At 46.2% G+C, this 18,738-nt stretch overlaps 1 protein-coding gene across 2 annotated transcripts in view; it reads right to left on the minus strand.

Moving 5' to 3' along the window:
• Fam234b (family with sequence similarity 234 member B) overlaps positions 1-18,738 on the minus strand; it is a 39,874-nt gene continuing 21,136 nt past the window's right edge. For both annotated transcript variants that reach the window (XM_050123247.1, XM_050123248.1), the window contains exons 6-13: positions 10,699-10,846; positions 10,206-10,347; positions 8,700-8,843; positions 8,249-8,330; positions 7,095-7,250; positions 4,973-5,090; positions 3,254-3,474; positions 1-2,315 (exon numbers count right to left, since the gene is read on the minus strand). In XM_050123247.1, coding sequence (XP_049979204.1) covers positions 2,310-2,315; positions 3,254-3,474; positions 4,973-5,090; positions 7,095-7,250; positions 8,249-8,330; positions 8,700-8,843; positions 10,206-10,347; positions 10,699-10,846 — 1,017 coding nt within the window. In that variant the 3' untranslated portion in view covers positions 1-2,309. The remainder of the gene's footprint in view (positions 2,316-3,253; positions 3,475-4,972; positions 5,091-7,094; positions 7,251-8,248; positions 8,331-8,699; positions 8,844-10,205; positions 10,348-10,698; positions 10,847-18,738) is intronic.

Below are 18,738 nucleotides of genomic sequence, written 5' to 3' on the forward strand. Positions count from 1 at the left end.
TTCCCATACACAGCCTTTATTTGTTCTGTAACAGTTCACATTTTAAACGGTGCTTTCTGGCAACAGACCCGCTGGCTCCTCTTCCACACAGGGAATGTGGACAGCAACTCACATTCCTGGGGTTGGTTGGTATCACCACACCGTATGTGGGGGAGGGGGGTGAGGATGTTGGGCAGGGCGGAGGGGAGGGCATTTAAAGAAAGGAAAGAGGAGGCAGAGAGGAGGGGAGACCCTTGCATTGTTGAAGGCATTACTTCTTAGTAGTCAGGCTGATTTTGTGGGCCACCCTATGTTGGATATCGGGGTAAGTTCCTGCAAGGAGAAGGAAGTACAGGGAGGCATTTGACAGGAGGCCAGCACTCGCATTGGCCAAATGAAGCCACCTCAACCCTCAGCTACCTTTCTGTACCAGCTGCAACAGGAAGTTAAGCCTGGAGTTTCCACTGCATTTAGCAAGGAGGAGATTCACGCTCCTAGCAAGAAGTTAAGATGCTATTTACTAAAACACCAAGAATTCAGTGATGCTGTCTTTTGTGGCTTCCTCTTATCTGAGATTCATCCAGCATAAACAGCCTTCAGCCCCGATAGAACAACCCAAACAGGTCTCCACTGAGCATCTTTGTTCCTTCTTCCTTCCTACAGACAGGCTTCTCAGAATACCAACACTGTAGAGAACACATTGTGTCTGGGGGCTCAATGAGGCCACCACCTACTTGGCAATTTGGTCCACTATTACCTAGTCCTGAGAAGACTACAATCTGTATTCAGCCCTTTTACTCATAGAAATCCAACTTACTGGAGATGAACCTAGAGTTCATCAAGGGACCTATTCATTGTTCCCCTTCCCAGCGTCAACCTGGTCCCACAAGACTTCCAAATGTGCTTCCAGGGTCTTATGGCAGAGGTGCCAACAAGCCTGGTGAGGCAAATCTGCAAGATGAACTGAGTACCAACCTCCTATTACCCATAACACCTATTGTGGGCAATTCACAGCCCCTCAAATCTAGAATCTAGTTTCCTTGGATCACTTTATTAACACAACCTAAAATGATACAATCCCAAGTGAGGAGAAAATCCGGTTTTCACTCAAGAAGTACGTTTTCATTAGCCACCATGGGAACACATGGCATATCAGACAATGACACAGACATTTGGAAGATTCAAAATTAAAAGTCAGACATTTACATAGAAGGCAGAAGAATGGAGATAATTCTAAAGAACCTGATCATTACAAAAGTTACAGTATTTACATGAGAATTTTCTGAATATAATGCTTCCAAGACTCTAGGAGGAAGGAAGAAGACAGGGCAGAGTGGTTACATGCTGGACCCAAGAAGCCAAAGTCCAGAAATAGATCCCTGAATAGGAGAGGAAGCAAGGGAGCAGGAGATGGAGATGCCCTAGACAGGACTGGGAGCAAGCAGGATGGAGCTGCAGCCAGGACAAGGCTACGGGACTCCAACCTTGAAGCTGAGGACAATGTGCATGCTAACCCTTCCGTAGTTACTGCAGATTCAAAGCTCATAGCTGCAGAAGTTCATAGTGCACCACACAGGGACCTGATCATCAGCGAAGTCACAGAAACTCTGCCCCTTGCTCCCTTTGTGATTGAAACAAGTCTGTTCTCACAACCACTTAACAGAGGTGGAAAGTCTAGGAGACGGAAAGACAGACATACTGGATAAGTAGCCCCATCCTAACTTCCAGTGTTTCTCACTGCTGTCTAGAGTTAAGAACCACAGGACAGGCAGATGGAAAACAGTGGTGAGCCATGGGTGACCCTCAGGATCTCAGAGGTAGGCCATCCAGACACATGAAGACCACCAAATCAGATAAATTAAGAGGACAAGAAATGGAATCCCTGACGCTTGGGGCATATCTCAAAAATCTTTTTGTTACAACAATGAACACATAGATACACACACATACACATGTACGCACACACACAGATACACATCACCTAATGCAAAACAACATACATCCTGCTTGCACGCCACTGGGTTTCCCAGCAAGGGTTTATAAATTAGAGGTACAAAAAAATAAAATAAAATAAAATAAAGCACTGTAAGATTCACATTTCCAAACTATCCACACAGAGTTCCCAGGAGGAGGGGTTAGTGCAGGATGGGAGGGTCGTGAGATGCCCCAGCTAAGCAGATCATGCTGCAGCACACAGCTCCAACAAGCTGCCAAAGTGCAGTGGTCCCCGAGTGCTGCATGACCCTGAAGTCGTCATGTCTCCAAAGAACTGACACAGGAGGGACAGGAGCCGCTCTGTAAAGGGTCTTCTGAAGCTGGATTCCATCGCACTAGATCTGTGGGATTTCAAATGGGAACTCTAAGGATCAGAATGTTTCTTCACACCCCAGTTCTCTAGTTTAGCTCCAATGGCTTGTAAGCCCCAGGGACGTGTATCCTCGGTAATAAGCTCTTCATCTTTGAACTTGGCTCAAGTATTTTCTAGGGAAAACAGTTGGCATTTTCAGCAAGATAACTCTGTAAACCATATCCGTCTGGATGTTGTATGGTTCTGTAAGCCACATCTGTATGGATGTTGTATGGTTCTGTAAACCACATCTGTATGGATGTTGTATGGCTCTGTAAACCATATCCGTCTGGATGTTGTATGGTTCTGTAAACCACATCTGTATGGATGTTGTATGGCTCTGTAAACCATATCCGTCTGGATGTTGTATGGTTCTGTACACCACATCTGTATGGATGTTGTATGGTTCTGTAAACCACATCTGTATGGATGTTGTTATGGTTCTGTAAACCACATCTGTATGGATGTTGTACGGTTCTGTAAGCCACATCTGTATGGATGTTGTATGGTTCTGTAAACCACATCTGTATGGATGTTCTCATTGGTCCCTACCCAGAAAATGCCAAAAAGATCCACCCCGTCTAGTCACCAGGATGATTAAAAAAACCACCACTCCATATTTCTAAATGCCTGGCAACCTGAGCTCAATCCCCAGGACCCACACAAAAGAAAAGTAACTTCTGCAGTTGTCCGCTGATCTCTACACACGTGTCAGGACACGTGGGCCCACACACATAAAATTAGCCAGGCATTGGTGGCGCACGCCTTTAATCCCAGCACTCGGGAGGCAGAGGCAGGCACAACTCTCTCTACTGGCTACTAGGCCAGCCTGGTCTACAGAGCAAGTTCTGGGACAGCCAGGATTGTTCATGGAGAAACCCTATCTCAGGAAAAAAGTAATAATAATTAACCAAATATCACAGTCACCTGGTAGGGAGAATCAACAAACTTGATCCTGGAGAGGAATCTTCGCAGCTCCCCACGGCCAATTTTAGGGGTGGTCTCCTTCAGCTGGACCATCTGGCCTTCCATAAGTGCCCAGCGCAGGCTAAGCTTGCTGATCACCAGAGAGGTGGGGTGTCCATCCGGGCTCATCCCTGTTCTCCTGGTGACATAAAAGGCATCTTTCCAGATGTCATTGATTCCAACTGAGGAAGGACAATGACAAGAAGCAGTTAACAAGGGAGTCAGCAGTGTGACGCCTTACACCTGACTGCCTTGTCTTTAAAATCGGAATTAATAGTAGTTGTCTGAAAAGGGACGTGAGCGTCTTTCTTCCCATGAAACCAGTTGCAAAGCTCTGTTCAGCAGGCTTGCTGGCCCTCCTCTAATATGCTGCGCTAGAAGCTTCAGCCAGTTTCGGCTCACCCTGCCTCCTCTCTTGCTCTGTTGCTCCCTTCTTCCCCTCCTCTCTCCCTCTGTCCAGGGGTTTCAGGTAAGTGGGGCACTTGACTCTGAAGGCCATGTAGATGACCAATGCCAAGTACTACCCTAGTTTGATAAGCAGCCTTGAACTGGCTCTGTAGCCAAGAAGGAGCCTTTGACTCTCCTGCCTCTACCCCGCCAGTACTGGGATCAAACCCAAGGTCTCCTGCATATGAGGCGGATACTCTGCCAACTGAGCGACATCCCCAGCCCATGAGATTCTTCTTTACCATTATTTCATGTTCCCTGACAAATGTTTTGTGCAAATGCTGCAACAGCTCATTCTATCTCCTACATGGTTTTGCGAACTGACACTTCCCACTCCCCCACCCCCCACTCCCCAATCAGCTGACAGCCTGCGAGTTCCAGACCAGCTTTTCTTCCCCATAACACCCATGACGGAGCCACAGCACCGCTTCAACTCAAGGCAAAGAGCTGTAGGGAGCAAGCCCACAAGAGGCAGGAGTGTGGAAAGGCATGGAGGAGCTTGGTGTGAGGGTACACACTTGCAATCTTAAGCATCTGGGAGGGAAGGGCAGGAAGGTTAGGTGTTCAAGGCCATCCTCAGCCACAGAGCGAGTCTGAGGTCAACCTGGGCTATGAGACCTGTGTAATTACCCCCTCCCTGGCTGAAAAAGCAAACAACACAAGGGAGCTGTGGCTGGACCGCTCCCCCTCCTCGCCCACCCACCAACAGGAGCTCAGGGGAGACCAGCAGCAGCGCGGCTCAGTTTCCAGGGCTTTGGGTTGCTGAATTAAATAAGGGTTCTCTAATATATGCTTTCAAGTTTGCTGTATAGGATCGCTTAGACACAGAGTGAAGCAGAATATATCCAAATATTCTGCGTGGTCAGCTTATGGGTAACTTTTCTCCTTTGCTTCTGCTGTTGACTCCAGTTTCTACGCAATTTGTATGTTTAACAGTCATATAACTGATCACTAAAAAAATGCCCCAGAAGAATCATCGCTCTTCCCCTTAACATCCACACAGTTAACTTACAATCCTCAGTCCCTAAAGGCACCTAGCACACAGAGGAGGCTCCATCATCACCCCAGAGTCCTCCTGGAATGGGGGTACATGTTCCCCTCAGCTTTCAGCACATTCGGAGGCCTGGCACTAGAACCCAGAGGAAACCGTCTCTTGAAGAGCCCTCATCCATCTCTTGGAAGGCAAAGTTACCACCCAGCCAAGGTGCACTCTCTAGTACCATCGGAACTCACCCTCCGAAGCTGTCACTATGCCAGTGGTGTTGGTCAGGTCCAGGAAGATGGACGGGAAGGCTGGGTGCAGGAGGTAGAGGTGGTAAAGGCCAGGAGGCTCAGCTCCTGGGGTGTCATCCTGGCAAGGGTCACAGAAAAGGAGAGTGACTACATCTCCTACATGACACCACCAGGGACAGGGAGCAGAGGAGAAGACTCTGGTCAGCCCCACTCCTGATCCCAACTACAGGGACACGCGCAATTTTACCAGAGTTCAAAATGCAGACTCACCCCTAACTCCAAATCCCTAGCTACAGTCAAAATTAAAAGGGAGAAAGAGAGAAAGAAGGGAAAGAGAGAGTGGAAGGAAGAGGGAGGGGAAGGGGAGGAAAAGAGGTGGGGAGGGGAGGTGGGAGGGGAAGGAGGGGAAGGGATGTTTTGGGAGGGGAAAGAAGGTGGGAGGGAAGGAGGGGATGGAAGGTTGGGAGGGGAAGGAGGGGAAGGGAGGTGGGAGGGGAAGGAAGAAAGGATACTTGCAAATGTCTGCAGAAGGGGAGAAGCAGGGGAGAAAGCAGGAAGTAGGGAGGAAGTCTCCGCATTGCAGAGCTAGGACTCTCATTCATCCTTACAGCAGGTAAGGCTGTGAAGAGAGAAAAGCTATTTCTGAACAGCAGCTAAATATATTTTCTGAAAAATAAAATCTATTTCCTTTTACTGGACGTCAAAACCAAGTGCAAGGGGCTGGGGATGCAGCTCCACGGAAGTGCTCGCCTAGCATGTACCCAGCCCTGGGTTTGATGCCAAAAACAAGCATCGGGCTAAACGTAGATAAAACCTAACCGTTCCCCAGAGAAACAGAGCTCTTGGCTAGACAGAAGAAAATCACTACAAATAAAAACTGCTGAGATCTGAGAATTGAGTCTCCGAGTCCCTGCAGCAGGAGAAACATCCACAAGGGGGCGTTATCAACATGCCTTCTAAGTGGGGATGGACTATAGGACACCATGTGTTGGCGGCCATACACTTGTCATTAGAAGCAGAAGCAGACTTGCACCCTTACGGGAGTAAGGTTAGTATGAGCCCTTAAGGCAGAGGAAGCCATTTTCATACGCCCGAGTATGGCAGGACAGACCTCAGGCTCAACTAACATGCCACGAAAATAGCATTCCTCACTGCCTACAGAACAAGGCGCAAAGTTCTTAGCATAAAAGTGAAAGCTTTTCAGGCCAGACGTTAAGTCACCAGCACTCGGGAGACAGAGGCGGGGAGGACTCTGTGAGTTCAAGGCCAGCCTGTGAATTCCAGGACAGCCAGAGCTATAGAGAGAGACCCCTGTCTCAAAAAATAAAAACAAACAAAAAAGCTTTTCACTTCACTTCTCTAAACTGTAACGCACACATCTGCTGCCTCCCCCACGGTATTCTCAATCCACTCGCGCCTCCTTCTGCTTCCTTACCAAGCCACTGCCTATCGTGTTATTTCCTCCTTCAGACTGCCCCACCATCCTCTCTACCCCCCTTCCACACAGCGTCTCACCCTCAGCCACATTGTGTATCCAAGCTCTTCCGTGAAACACTCCCTCATCACCCCAGACAAAATCAAACCTCCCTTCTTTTGTCCGCCTACCTATTTATTTGCTTTATGTGTGTGTTTATGCGAGCGAGTGAGGGCACGTGAGTCACAGTGTGCGCACAGAGGTCAATCGACAACGGGTTGGGAGTGAGGAGGTGACGGTTTCCCCCTCCCACTGTTCAAGGTGTAAATTCAGATTGTCAACCTTGGTGGCAAGCAACTACAGGTTGTCTTACCTTGCTAGCTCACCTGTAGTTCCTACCTGCCCCTCCATGTTGCTAAGCTCGTTTTGAAAGCCATCCAGTCCAATCCTCTCAATACTGAGGAAATCAGGACCGAGGGCACGGCAGAACTAGAATCATAACCTAGACTTGATCATCAAAATGAGGGGATAGATAGCATCTCTAGGAGTGAAGAACAGGAGCTCCCTCCCCCCAAAAAAACTAGATGGCTCAGAAAAGCAACTTATTGGGAGGGCATAGTCAACCAATTCAGAACTGTGTGTCTACCATGTTTTCCCATCCTGGGTGACCCCATCCCTGCCCCCAGCCCCTCCATCCTTCTCACTCACAGAACTGGGAGATGCAGCAGTCAGAGCTTCTGCCCAGAAGAGGAAGACAGACTTCTGGTCTGAAGTAATTGCAGAAGTGGTTGGCGTTTCCTTCATGTGACACGGGATACTGTGACTCCAGATGATGGAGCCAGAGCCACCATCCACCACCGTCATCTGCAAAGGAGAAGACAGAGAAGACAACCGTCTTTAGGAGGATGGCAGGACAAGAGAACACACAAAAGCAAGACATAAGACAAACATCCCAGAGGATAGTCAACCTCCGTATTTGTGAGCATTGGACTCCAACACTCAGAACCAGCAGGTGCCGAGTCCCTTAGAGAAAGGGCAAGTGTTAGCTACACATGTCCTCATGTGCACTCAGCTCATCCCCTAGGTTACCCACAACACCCACTGCAGTACATTAAATGTATCGATAGTTGCTGCTGTACTGTATGAGGGACAATAAGAAAACGGTCTGCAAGTGTTCAATAGAAACCGTTTTTTAGGCTATTTTCAGACCACGGCTGGTTAGTTTTGATGGCCAATAAAAAAAAAAATCTAGGCTAATTATATTTTAAAAATTAAAACTCTATAACTCTGCCTTTAAGATTAAATGAATGAAAACTATCGAAATATTACATCCTTATAACACACAACCTTACAGGAAAGCCAAGATGTGGAGCCAGTGGCTCAGCATCCCTGACCATGCTATAGCACTGTTTCTGAGCTCTGGTCCTAGCGTTCCTGACCTGCTATTCTTTGCCAGTCACATAAATTCAACCTCAAAGGCCCGACCCATATTCCCTTCTTTTACCAAAAGCTGTCCATAGCACCAAGCCGGTCTGAGTGCTGCCCCCTCTGAAACCTTACTGAGCCTATACTGAAACTACTGAAACGGCTCTGCTCACTAATACCCACCTCTCCCCCGCCCCCAGCTTTGTAAGGCGTCTCCTCCTACCCAACTGCAAAACAGGCTCCGGAAAGGACATAGGATTAATCTAGAAAGGCTAAACTGCAGCTCACAGCAATGAGCTGTGCGGTTCCATTTTACTCATTAACGACACTGGTGTTCTCCAAGGGAGGAGGCTCTTGTTCTCCCTGGTGTCTCACCCAGGGCTGGACACAGCCCATTCTTTCCATGTGTTCTGACTGATTTGAGGCCCATGGTTTACCTTTTTCATCCCAACTCCATCCTGTGTCTGCAGAAGGAAGTCCAATGTCTGATCATCAGTGAAATACCCAGGAGTGGGCTGGCTGCAATCAGACGAGGAAGCAATAAACAGCATATACAGAAAAGAAATAGGGGGCTAGAGAGATGGCTCAGAGGTCAAGAGCACTGGCTGCTCTTCCAGAGGGCCTGAGTTCAATTCCCAGCAACCACATGGTGGCTCACAACCATCTGTAATGAGATCTGGTGCCCTCTTCTGTCATGCAGGCACGAATGCAGGCAGAACACTGTGTACCTAATATAATTAAGTAATTAATTAACTAATTAATAAAAAAAGAAACAGGCACCTCCCTCCTTCCCTTGCGACAGCCATGGGTAACAAGCAAGCGCTCTAGATAATTTTGAGAGTGGGAAAGGTGCTCAGAACAGCGGCCATGTGAAGGTACTCTGCAAACCTGCGCAGGCCTTGGAGGCTCAGTTTCCAGAGCGGCATAAGATCTTGTCCCCGAAGCAGGACCAGGCCTTGTCTGGTTGTAATCAAGAGGCTGCTGCAGTTGGAATCGGGAGCCTTTACCAGCTGGAGAAGCTCAACTCCATCGCTACGTTGCACAAAAACCCAAGAGTTAGTCTCTGCTGTGAGTGAGAGTCCCACACCCACTTATTCTGACATCTTATTCCCGCTGTGTGCCTGCTTGCGTATACAGTTGTCCCTTAGCGTCTATGTGGGAACTGGGCCCAGGACCTGCTGCAGATTCCAAATTCACATGTTCATCATCCTTACACAGAAGGTTGCGGTGTCTCTGTACAATCTACCCCCTCCTGCGTAGTGTAAGCATCTCTGGAGTAGCTACGGCTGAGTGCAATGGAGACAGAAGCAATGCTACACCCTTCAGGGCGCAGAGACAAGAAAACCAAGTCTGTATATGTTGGGTACAGATGCAATTTTTTCCAAGTATTTTCATTGGGAGGGGGTAAATCCACAAATGTGGACCCCCCCAGGATATGTACTCCCCATTCTACTCTTGCATCCACTTCCCACCATGGTCTTGTCAAGCAGGGCACGTGGTCATTCCTACTGAATCTCATCCTCTGTCTCCAGAAAGGTCCACGCACTTGGTCATTCCTACTGAATCTCATCCTCTGTCTCCAGAAAGGTCCATCATGCACATTCAAAAGGAACTCAGAAAACAAAGCTGCGATGTGACAGCTCTCTACCTGAACACTCTGGGGACAGTCATAGAGACAAGGACAATGGCATGGAGGACAGACAGAGATCGGGACAGGTAGCCTGAAATTGTCACTAAGCTTAGACAATAACTCTTGGCATCTACTTTAAATTATTTCTTTTTCTACACTACTGAAACCATTCCATCAAAATCTGATAATGCCTGAGGGAAAAATGCAGGAAATGACTTGAAATTTCTGACAGAAAGGAATGTAACAATTTTTACCCAGACCAACAGCTATGTAGGTAAAGTATGTGGATCACTGCATGTGACAACCACATGCTTTTAGTTGAGATGTAAATAAAAATTAAAAAACAAAAAACAAAAAACACAAGATTTCATGCCTGCTATTCCTGCTTCTGTCAAAATGATTCTTCAACTGGGAGAAAAGCATAGGGAACAGTAGGTCAAAGGTGTCATAAAGATTTTTCCATATATTTATGTATTTATAAATATATCCCCTAAGCTGTTCTGATTGGGACCCATAGCTAACACCCGTTCTTGGTATCCAGTTATGAGGTAAGCTCTGTTCACCGAGGCACAGACCCAACATTCCACAGCTCAGGAAAGAGAATTTCTCACTGTGTTGTGCAGATCAGGAGTTGATATTTCAAGGTTAGCTGCACTTTGCCCAAACCTCTGCTCTTAGGCACCAGTCAACCCAAACTCGGAGACTCCATGCTGCCTGAGTCCCCAGAAGACCTCACTATGGCCAGAGGCGGATCTCAGCCACACCTGTAAACGTCGATGAGCTCCGAAAGGTTGACGGATCTGCGCTTCTCCCATTCTGGCTCTTCTATCTGCAGAGAGGGTGGTGAGCTGTCTCGGTTTTGGGCCTGAACAAAAATGTCCCGCAGGGCGACAGCTTGTATATTTCCTAGTGCCACAGGAAGAGTCAACACTGAGAAGCTCGGGTTAAAACAACTACCCAGGCTATCCCGGGGTGGGGTTCTGGGCAGGAGACACACAACAGATCACACGGGTGCAATAGAGCCCACTCCAACTGGTCCCACTTGGGAGTGATGGGGAACTGATCAAGTGGATGCTGGGCAGCCCCCTATCCAGAGAAAGCATCAAGAGAAACCATAGTTAATGACCTGCAGTAAGTGAGACGCCCTGAAAAACAGCCAACACCAGCGAACCCCAGTGTGGGTAATCATCCTATCTCACGGGAGACCTAGCCACCAACACCAGGGGAGCAGAAGCCAAAGTCAGCCTTGCTTCTTACCAAAGCCAAACAGGATGTAGACAGCCCCACTGGTGGTGATGTAAACCTGGGGACCAATCAGATTCCCCACTCCCACGATGTTGTACTTCACAGGTCGGCCCACGGGACTCCCTGTCCGGCCAGAAACCAGCAGAAAACACAGATCTGGCTGAAGAAATAAAAAGAAAGGAACGTGTTAATGTAAGCCTTTCATTTCCTAATGCCTTATGAGCTAAGGGCTCCGAAACTCTTCCTATGCTGAAAAGCACAAAGCCAAACTTACTCGCTTATTCCCCTGGGAATAAAAAAATGGGGGAAATGTGTACTCTCTAACTAGACATGTGTGAAGAGTATCTTCAGGACTCCTCAGACAATGGAACACGGTAGTTACTGGCTATATCCTCTCCTAAGGCCGGGAGCTAAATATAATATGCCGATGCAAGGAGGGTTGTAGCAATATTTTGTTTGTGTTTTAACAAATAAAGCTTGCCTGAAGATCAGTGTGCAGAGCTAAGCCACTAGAGGTCAGGCAGGTGTGACCTTTAATGGCTCACACCTTCAATCCCAGGACTTGAGAGTCCCACAACTTTAAACCCAGCACTAGGGAAATGGAGACAGGAAGGGATATGGCTGGGCGGGGAGAGGAATTTAAGGCCGGAGGAGACAGAAGCTCACTGCAGTCTTGAGGATGCAGTCAAAGGACAGGATCACCCTTTTGGTCTGAGAATTCAGTAGAGGTAAAAGGTCTCTCTAGTGGCTGGCTACTCTGCTTCTGTGATTTCTCAGCTTTCACCCCCTAATATCTGACTCTGGGTTTTTAGTAAGAACAATTAGAATTCATGCTACAGAGGGTCTTTACTCAAGAGCCAGGATCTACCAGAGAGGCCCCGATGGTCAGCTTGGTAGGTATTAGAATCACCAGGAAAACACATCTGGGTATATCTCTGAAGATGTTTCCAGAAAGGTTTACAAAGTAGGAAGGCCAACCCTAATTGTAGGTATCTTCATCCCATCAGCTTGGGGCGTTGACTGAATAAGAGTAAGATATCATGGGCTTCAGAGATGGTGCAGCAGTTATAAGCATTGTGGCTCAATTATGAGGACCAGTGCCTGGATCCCAAGATGTAAATCTGGCAGCTTATGAATCCTTATAACTGGCCCCAAGGGATCAGAAGTCATCTACCCCTGTAGAGCACTCACATACACACATGTGCACACGCACTCATATAGACGTATGCTGTAGGAAGGCTTGCAGCTTGTGGTTACCCAACTACTGGGGCGTGGCCTCTTATACTACGTATGTGGGTGCAGAGCCTGCGTCCACCCCTTCTTTTTCCTTTGCCCTGGCTGCTCATTCAGATTGTTGGATTTGATCTCTGTCCACCGTGCAAGCAGAGAATTCTGATTTGTGAGTTTACCCCTAAATATCTATTTCTCATTTCTGCGCTAGTGTGGGATTTCTTTTATGCGCCCATTCATCACTTGGTGCCCACATGGATTTAAGCTCCACACCTATCAGGTGGATGGCCTGGCCATTCCACGGCCCAGACAGGCTTGCTTTTGCCTAAGCAGTTTTTTTTTGTTTTTTTTTTTGTTTTTTTTTTGTAGAATCCCTGTCACAGCAGAGTTTATTGGAGTTAGGGGTTGGAAGGAAAATTTTATGGGCTCAGGGATCTCTTTGAAAAAAGAAAAAGAAAAAAAGGGGGGTGAAATTGGATGGGATAATAGATTAGTATGAGCTTATTCACACTAATAATAATAGTGAATAATAGAGTGAATACTTGTGAGATATGATTTATAGGCAATTACATTGGTATAGATTCTTATATATTGATACAAAGTTAAATTATACTGAATATTAAGCATGTTTCTACCCCTGCTTAAAACATATTTTTTATATACTGATATAAATTTATCATATTGCAATGTACATTTCTACCTCTGATACTATTTATGTGATAACATTGTTTACATTTGATATGTAATGACATTGTTTACAGATGAAGATCATTGTCTTCATATATTGCACAGTTGTTTATTGTCTGAGTCTTTAAGTTAGATAGATATTGAGAATTATATAGATTAATAGTCATCTAAGTTTGTCNCTTATATATTGATACAAAGTTAAATTATACTGAATATTAAGCATGTTTCTACCCCTGCTTAAAACATATTTTTTATATACTGATATAAATTTATCATATTGCAATGTACATTTCTACCTCTGATTAAGATACTTATACATTGTTTACATTTGGAGATCATGGTCCTCATTTATTGCAGTTGTTTATTGTCTTAGTCTTTAAGATATATAGGTATTAAGAATTATAGATCAATAGTCATCTATGTTTGTCACACTTATAGTTAGACTAATCGGGTTCTTTAGATACATAGAGATTATATTCTACATAGATAGATAATCTTCAACCACTTCAAAGAGCTGTAGAAAATGGCATTTAAATAACTTAGAGTTCTGTTGATGTGAGACACAATTGCTCCTGGCAGCACCGATCTATTCCCAAGAGAATGTTCAGCACTGAAGACACTCCACTTGGAGCTTGTTTTCTTCTTGGCAAAAACTGGCCTTTGGGCAAAGAAATGCCCATGCCTAAACCACTGACAAGATATAAAGTATCCGGAAATGGATACGAAAACTGTCAAATCCTGCTAAGACAGGGTAAGACGGTTTTGAAAATTTTCTTGCCTTTGAAAATGGTCTGTCAGTTATTCTAGGTCTTAGCCAAAGTTGGTTGCTTCAACGTTGCAAATGAGACTTTGAATGATTGCTCAGGTAGCCAATTGTCTCTGTCATATATTGCTCGCTTTGGAAGCTGCTTGATTGCACTTCTTGCCTGCTCAAATAATATTATTTCCCTTCTCAGGTCTTTGATGGGGTTGAAGATTAGATAGTCATAGTTACCTTCCTCATGATTTAGCCAAGCTTATTTCTGATGCAATATTTAGACTCCTTGAACTAGAATGTTTATTAAAACATTTGTCATGTGTTCCTTGCTTAATATTGCTTATGTTGTTTGTAATTTTATACTTGGGATCTGTTCCCATTGTATATAGTTGTATTGGGTTTGGATCAATCTTGTTTAGACAAAAGGGGGGGTGATGGGGGAAGCTTTGTTAACCAATCATCTTTAAGAAGTAGGAACCTAGTTAAGGCGTGGCTTCTTGAAGCCCAGGAGAAAAACTGGGATGGACCGGTGCTCGCCCTCTCTGGGTGATTCCCGTGGGATACAGCAGAACATTCTTGAGGCGGAGTTTCCCCTTATAATAAGTAAAAATATAATTGTTTATCTTTAAGCTAGCCTGGTTATTTCCCAAATCAAGGTAACAGCTACAGACGTACATATAAACACATGCACACACATAAATGAAATGAAACTGTAATAAGAAAGAAACAGAACTGAGTATAGCCTTCATCTCTTTCTGCTCTCTGACTCAGATGAAAGGTGACTAGCGGCCTCATGTTCACGCCTCTTCAATCAGTGAGACACAGTAACGCCTTCCTTCCTTCAGTTGCTTTTGCCAGGCATTTGATCACAGTAATGGGAAAGGGCCAACACACAGGTGCATCAGCCCAAAGAATTCTCCATCTTAACATCACATGTCTGGCCTGGCCGTGGCCACCGCCAACGTCACTCTCAAGATTCACTTTCCAGGGCTGGAGAGATAGCTCAGCAGTTAAGAGCACTGGCTGCTCCTCCAGCGGTCCTGAGTTCAATTCCCAGCAACCACATGGCGGCTCACAGCCATCTATAATGAGATCTGGTGCCCTCTTCTGGTGTACAGGTGTATATGCAGGCAGAACACTATATAGAATAAATATTTTTTAAAAAAAGATTCGCTTTTCTGTGAATGGCCAGCTAGTAAATAATTTTGTAGGCTTTTCCAGTGGCATGGTCTCCATAGAAACTATTTTCTATTGTTAGTCTAGCATAAAATCTGTCACAAGCAACACAGAAAATGACTATGCTCCAATAAAAATTTATTTGAAAAAACAGTAGGGGGAATTTAACACAGTTTATTAGCCAGCCCCAGCTCTAGAATGTTTTTTTTTCATTTATTTTTATTTTATTTACATATATGTAGCTGTCTGTTGAGTATATGCTGTCTGTGAGCAGGTGCCCTTGGAGGCCAGAAGAGGGCGTCAGAGAACTTGAGTTGAAGTTACAAGCGGCTGTGAGTGACAGGACATGAGCACTAGGAACCAAATTCCAGTCCCCCAAAAGACTGCCGAGTCAACTCCCAGTCCCCCAAAAGACTGCCGAGTCAACTCCCAGTCCCCCAAAAGACTGCCGAGTCAACTCCCAGTCCCCCAAAAGACTGCTGAGTCACCTCCCCAGTCCTCTGAAAGATTGCTAAGTTACCTCCCCGGCCCTTTCAAAAGGTTTTGACAAGGTTTATCATTTCAAACCTCTTGTTTTGTTTTGTTTGTTTGTTGAGACAGGATTTCTCTGTATAATAGCCTTGGCTGTCCTGGAAGTCATTCTGTAGACCAGGCTGGCCTCGAGATCACAGAGATCCACCCACCTCTGCTTCTGAATGCTGGGGTTAAAGCGGGTGCCACCATCGCCTGGCAAATTCTTACAGAGAAGATAGATGGGTATGGTCTATAGCACAGGCAGATAAAGTGTATACTCCGTCAACGGTAACTCCAAGTGGAGTTTGTACAGGATGCATCGCACTCTGCCGTTACGTATTCTAAAACAGCCCTCAAACTCACAGAGATCCACCTACCTTTCAGTGCTGGGATTAAAGGCCTGCGCCACCACCGCCTGGCTCTAAAACATTCTTATCAAAGACTAGATGAACGAAATAAATGTACCGCAAAGCTGAGAGGAAGAGCTGAGACACTACAGAACAAATGTAATTCTCTGAAAGGTCAGAATTAAATTGTAAGAAAAAACTGTTTTACTAATTAATTGATTAATTAAAAGATGAGAGCTTTCACTGATTATAAACATGGAGCAAAGCTTAGAGAGTCTTCAGGTACAAATACAGCAATCAAGCTTGCATTAAAAGAAGGAAGAAGCTGGGCATGCAAAACAAAACAAAATATCTGGGTGTGGGAAGCAGGGTCAAGGGGATTGCCACAAATTCCAGGCCAGCCTGGTCTGGAATAGTAAGCTATAGGCCAATCCAAGCTCTACAGGGCTTGTCTTTCAAGACAAGGTTTCTTCTCTGTGTAGCCTTGGCTGTGCAGGAATTTACTTTGTAGGCCCAGGCTGGCCTTGAACTCAGAGATCCACCTGTCTCTGCCTCTGGAGTGCTAGGACTAAAGGTGTGCACCATCACTGCTCCGCAGAGACCTTAAAAGGAAAGACGTGTGGTGGTACACACCTTTAATGCCAGTATCAGTGAGGAAGAAGGGTGGATTTCTCTACATAGTGAAACTCTGTCTCAAAACAAAATAAAAAAAAAAAATACCTGGTGATGGTACAAGCTTTTGATCCCAGAACTCTGGAGGCAGAGGAAGGCAGAGTTCAGGGCCAGCTGGGTCTACAGAATGAGTTCCAGGACAGCCAGGGCTACTCAGAGAAGCCCTGTAAAAGAAGTAACGGTATCTGTTTGGCTTGAACTTCCAGGCTGCCCCTGCACAACCCAGAAAGCCCCACTCCCGTCTCTCTATCTTCAAATCCTACCCACTCAGAGAGGCTCTGAACAAAGGAAAGATGCCAAAGCCCAGTCTGGCACCTCTAAAACACTCAACTTTTGATCATACTTGGGCACAACCCAGTTTGTGGTGAACACGTCGTCACTCCTTGCCTACACTCTCTAAAGTCATTTGTGGGTGCAGGCCATCTCTGGGACTGGAGAACCTGCCAAGGAGTTACTTTGCTCAAATGAATCTGTTATTATACTTTTTAAATTTGGCTTGATCTGGCTGTGTTGGTGGAGAAACCTATTAGTATCCCTGGGTTGAGATAACCACGAACAGAACTCTTTACAGATGTGGGCACTGCATGTTACAGGACATATGGACAGACTGGGATCAAGGGAAAAGGGGCTCCCTGTCTGAGAGGGCTGTATAAAAAAAACTGTGGGTATTCAGTCTTCGGAGTAACCAACTAGCTTAGTGGGTCCAGGCTAGCAGCCACTGGGTTTCCTGAACTGGGTGGACACCAGATTCATTCCAAGACGCCAAATGGAACTGTGGTGGGAACAGTGACTGGAAGCCACTAGGATGAACAGATCTCCCAACAAAACAGCCCAGGGGCTGGGCCAGAGTGTAATGGTGCTGCTCACACAAGTGACATTCACCTTAGCCTGGGTGCTTGAGGGGGGAGCACATGTGACCAGGGATCTGGACTCAGACGGATGTATGGTTTGAGTGCAATAACTACGGGCTTCGCAGGTCCCTTCTCCCTAACATGCTAGACCAGACCAAACCCTACACCCCAAAGCAGGCCCTTCTGTCAAGCTCAGTTCATACTCCACCCAGACCTAAGACTTCCACCACTCTAAACCACAGCCCTAACTACATTCCCTCCCTGTGTCTGTGGCTCACAGGGCTCCTCATGCTGCCTGGAATCAAGGCAGAGGTCAGAAGGAGCCAGCAGGGGCTGCTCTACACCTGGGGCCTCTCTAATCATAGATTCTAGCTGTCCCTTCCAGGCAGAAGGGAGACTGTCCAATCATGTGCACACTACTGCTCAAATGAGGAAATTCTGTGAGGCAGCTGACCAATAGGCCAGTTAGAGACAGAGTTAACAGCAGGCGAGCTGGTTCTCCAAGGGCCCCACAGTACAGAGGGTCCTGACAGCCTGGTCCATGCCCCTCAACGCCACTGGGTGTAAGAAACAGATGGGGCATTGAGACTAAGATTTCTGGGGCTGGAGAAATGGCTCAGAGGTTAAGAGCACTGATTGCTCTCCCAGGTCCTGAGTTCAAGTCCCAGCAACCACAAGGTGGCTCTGTAATGAGACCTGGTTGCCCTCTTCTGGCTTGCAGGCATACATTCACACATATACATATACATAATAAATAAATATACATATACATAATAAATAAATAAATAAATCTTAAATAAAATAAAATTTAAAAAAAAGACTAAGGTCACCTGAAGCCCCAGCACTAGGGAACAGAGGTGAAGATTGTGACGTTTAAAGTGAGCCTGAGCTACACAGCGACTCTGTCCCTAAAAGTCTCAAAACAAAAATAAAAAACAAAAGAACTGGATCTCAGCTGGGTTGTGGGGTCCATGCCTTTTATCCCAGCACTGAGGAGGCAGAGGCAGGCGGATCTCTGAGTTCCAGGCCAGCCTGGTCTATAGAGCTTGGGTTAGGTTAGGGCTATCTTTCTTGAGGGAGAAGGGAGGAATCGAGACACATGCCATCACTGTGGAACACAGACAGACTAGAGCTTACTAAGTAGACCAGGACCAGGCTGTCCTCAAACTTATGGCAATCCTCCTGCCTCAGCTTCCAAGTGCTGGGATTATAGATGTACGATACCACATCCACACTGGAAGTCTGTCCCTTTATAGCACCTTCCTTTGGTCACTGATTAAACAGAAAGGTGCGGGTCTGATTCTCAACATGCAGCCCAGGCTGACCTCCTGGATTACAGAGATGCAGCGCCTGTGTGCGGGTACTGTTGAGACAGGACCTTCTGTGTCGCCAGGCTGATCTCAAGGTCACTATTTAGTATGGTCCTTCTGCGTTTCTCTAGGTGTGAAGGTATTACCACCACACCTGATTCATGTGATACTGGGGACCAAACAAGGGCTTCATGCATGCTAAGCCAGCAACTGAGCTATATTTAAAGTCTGCATCCTATGAGCTTTCTATCAACCCATCCCACTGGATACAATACAGTAAACTAATATTACATTTACAGAGTAGAAAATAGGCAGTTTCTAGGGACTTAATTTGTTAGCTCTACTTTTCCTAAGCTTCCTACATGGAGACATAACTTTCTACTTTAGGCGGGCGTAGGAACTACAGCACTGCTTGCCCAAGGCCACAAAGCTTCAGAGAGATGCAGAAGGAATTTACATACAGGCCATCTGCCCCCACAGCTCTCCCACACCACAGTCCTCAGAACCAC

This window comes from Alexandromys fortis, unplaced genomic scaffold (genome assembly GCF_014885135.2).
Source record: "Alexandromys fortis isolate MF-2015 unplaced genomic scaffold, M_Fortis_MF-2015_v1.1 scaffold_223, whole genome shotgun sequence".
In the NCBI taxonomy this organism is placed as follows: Eukaryota; Metazoa; Chordata; class Mammalia; order Rodentia; family Cricetidae; genus Alexandromys; species Alexandromys fortis.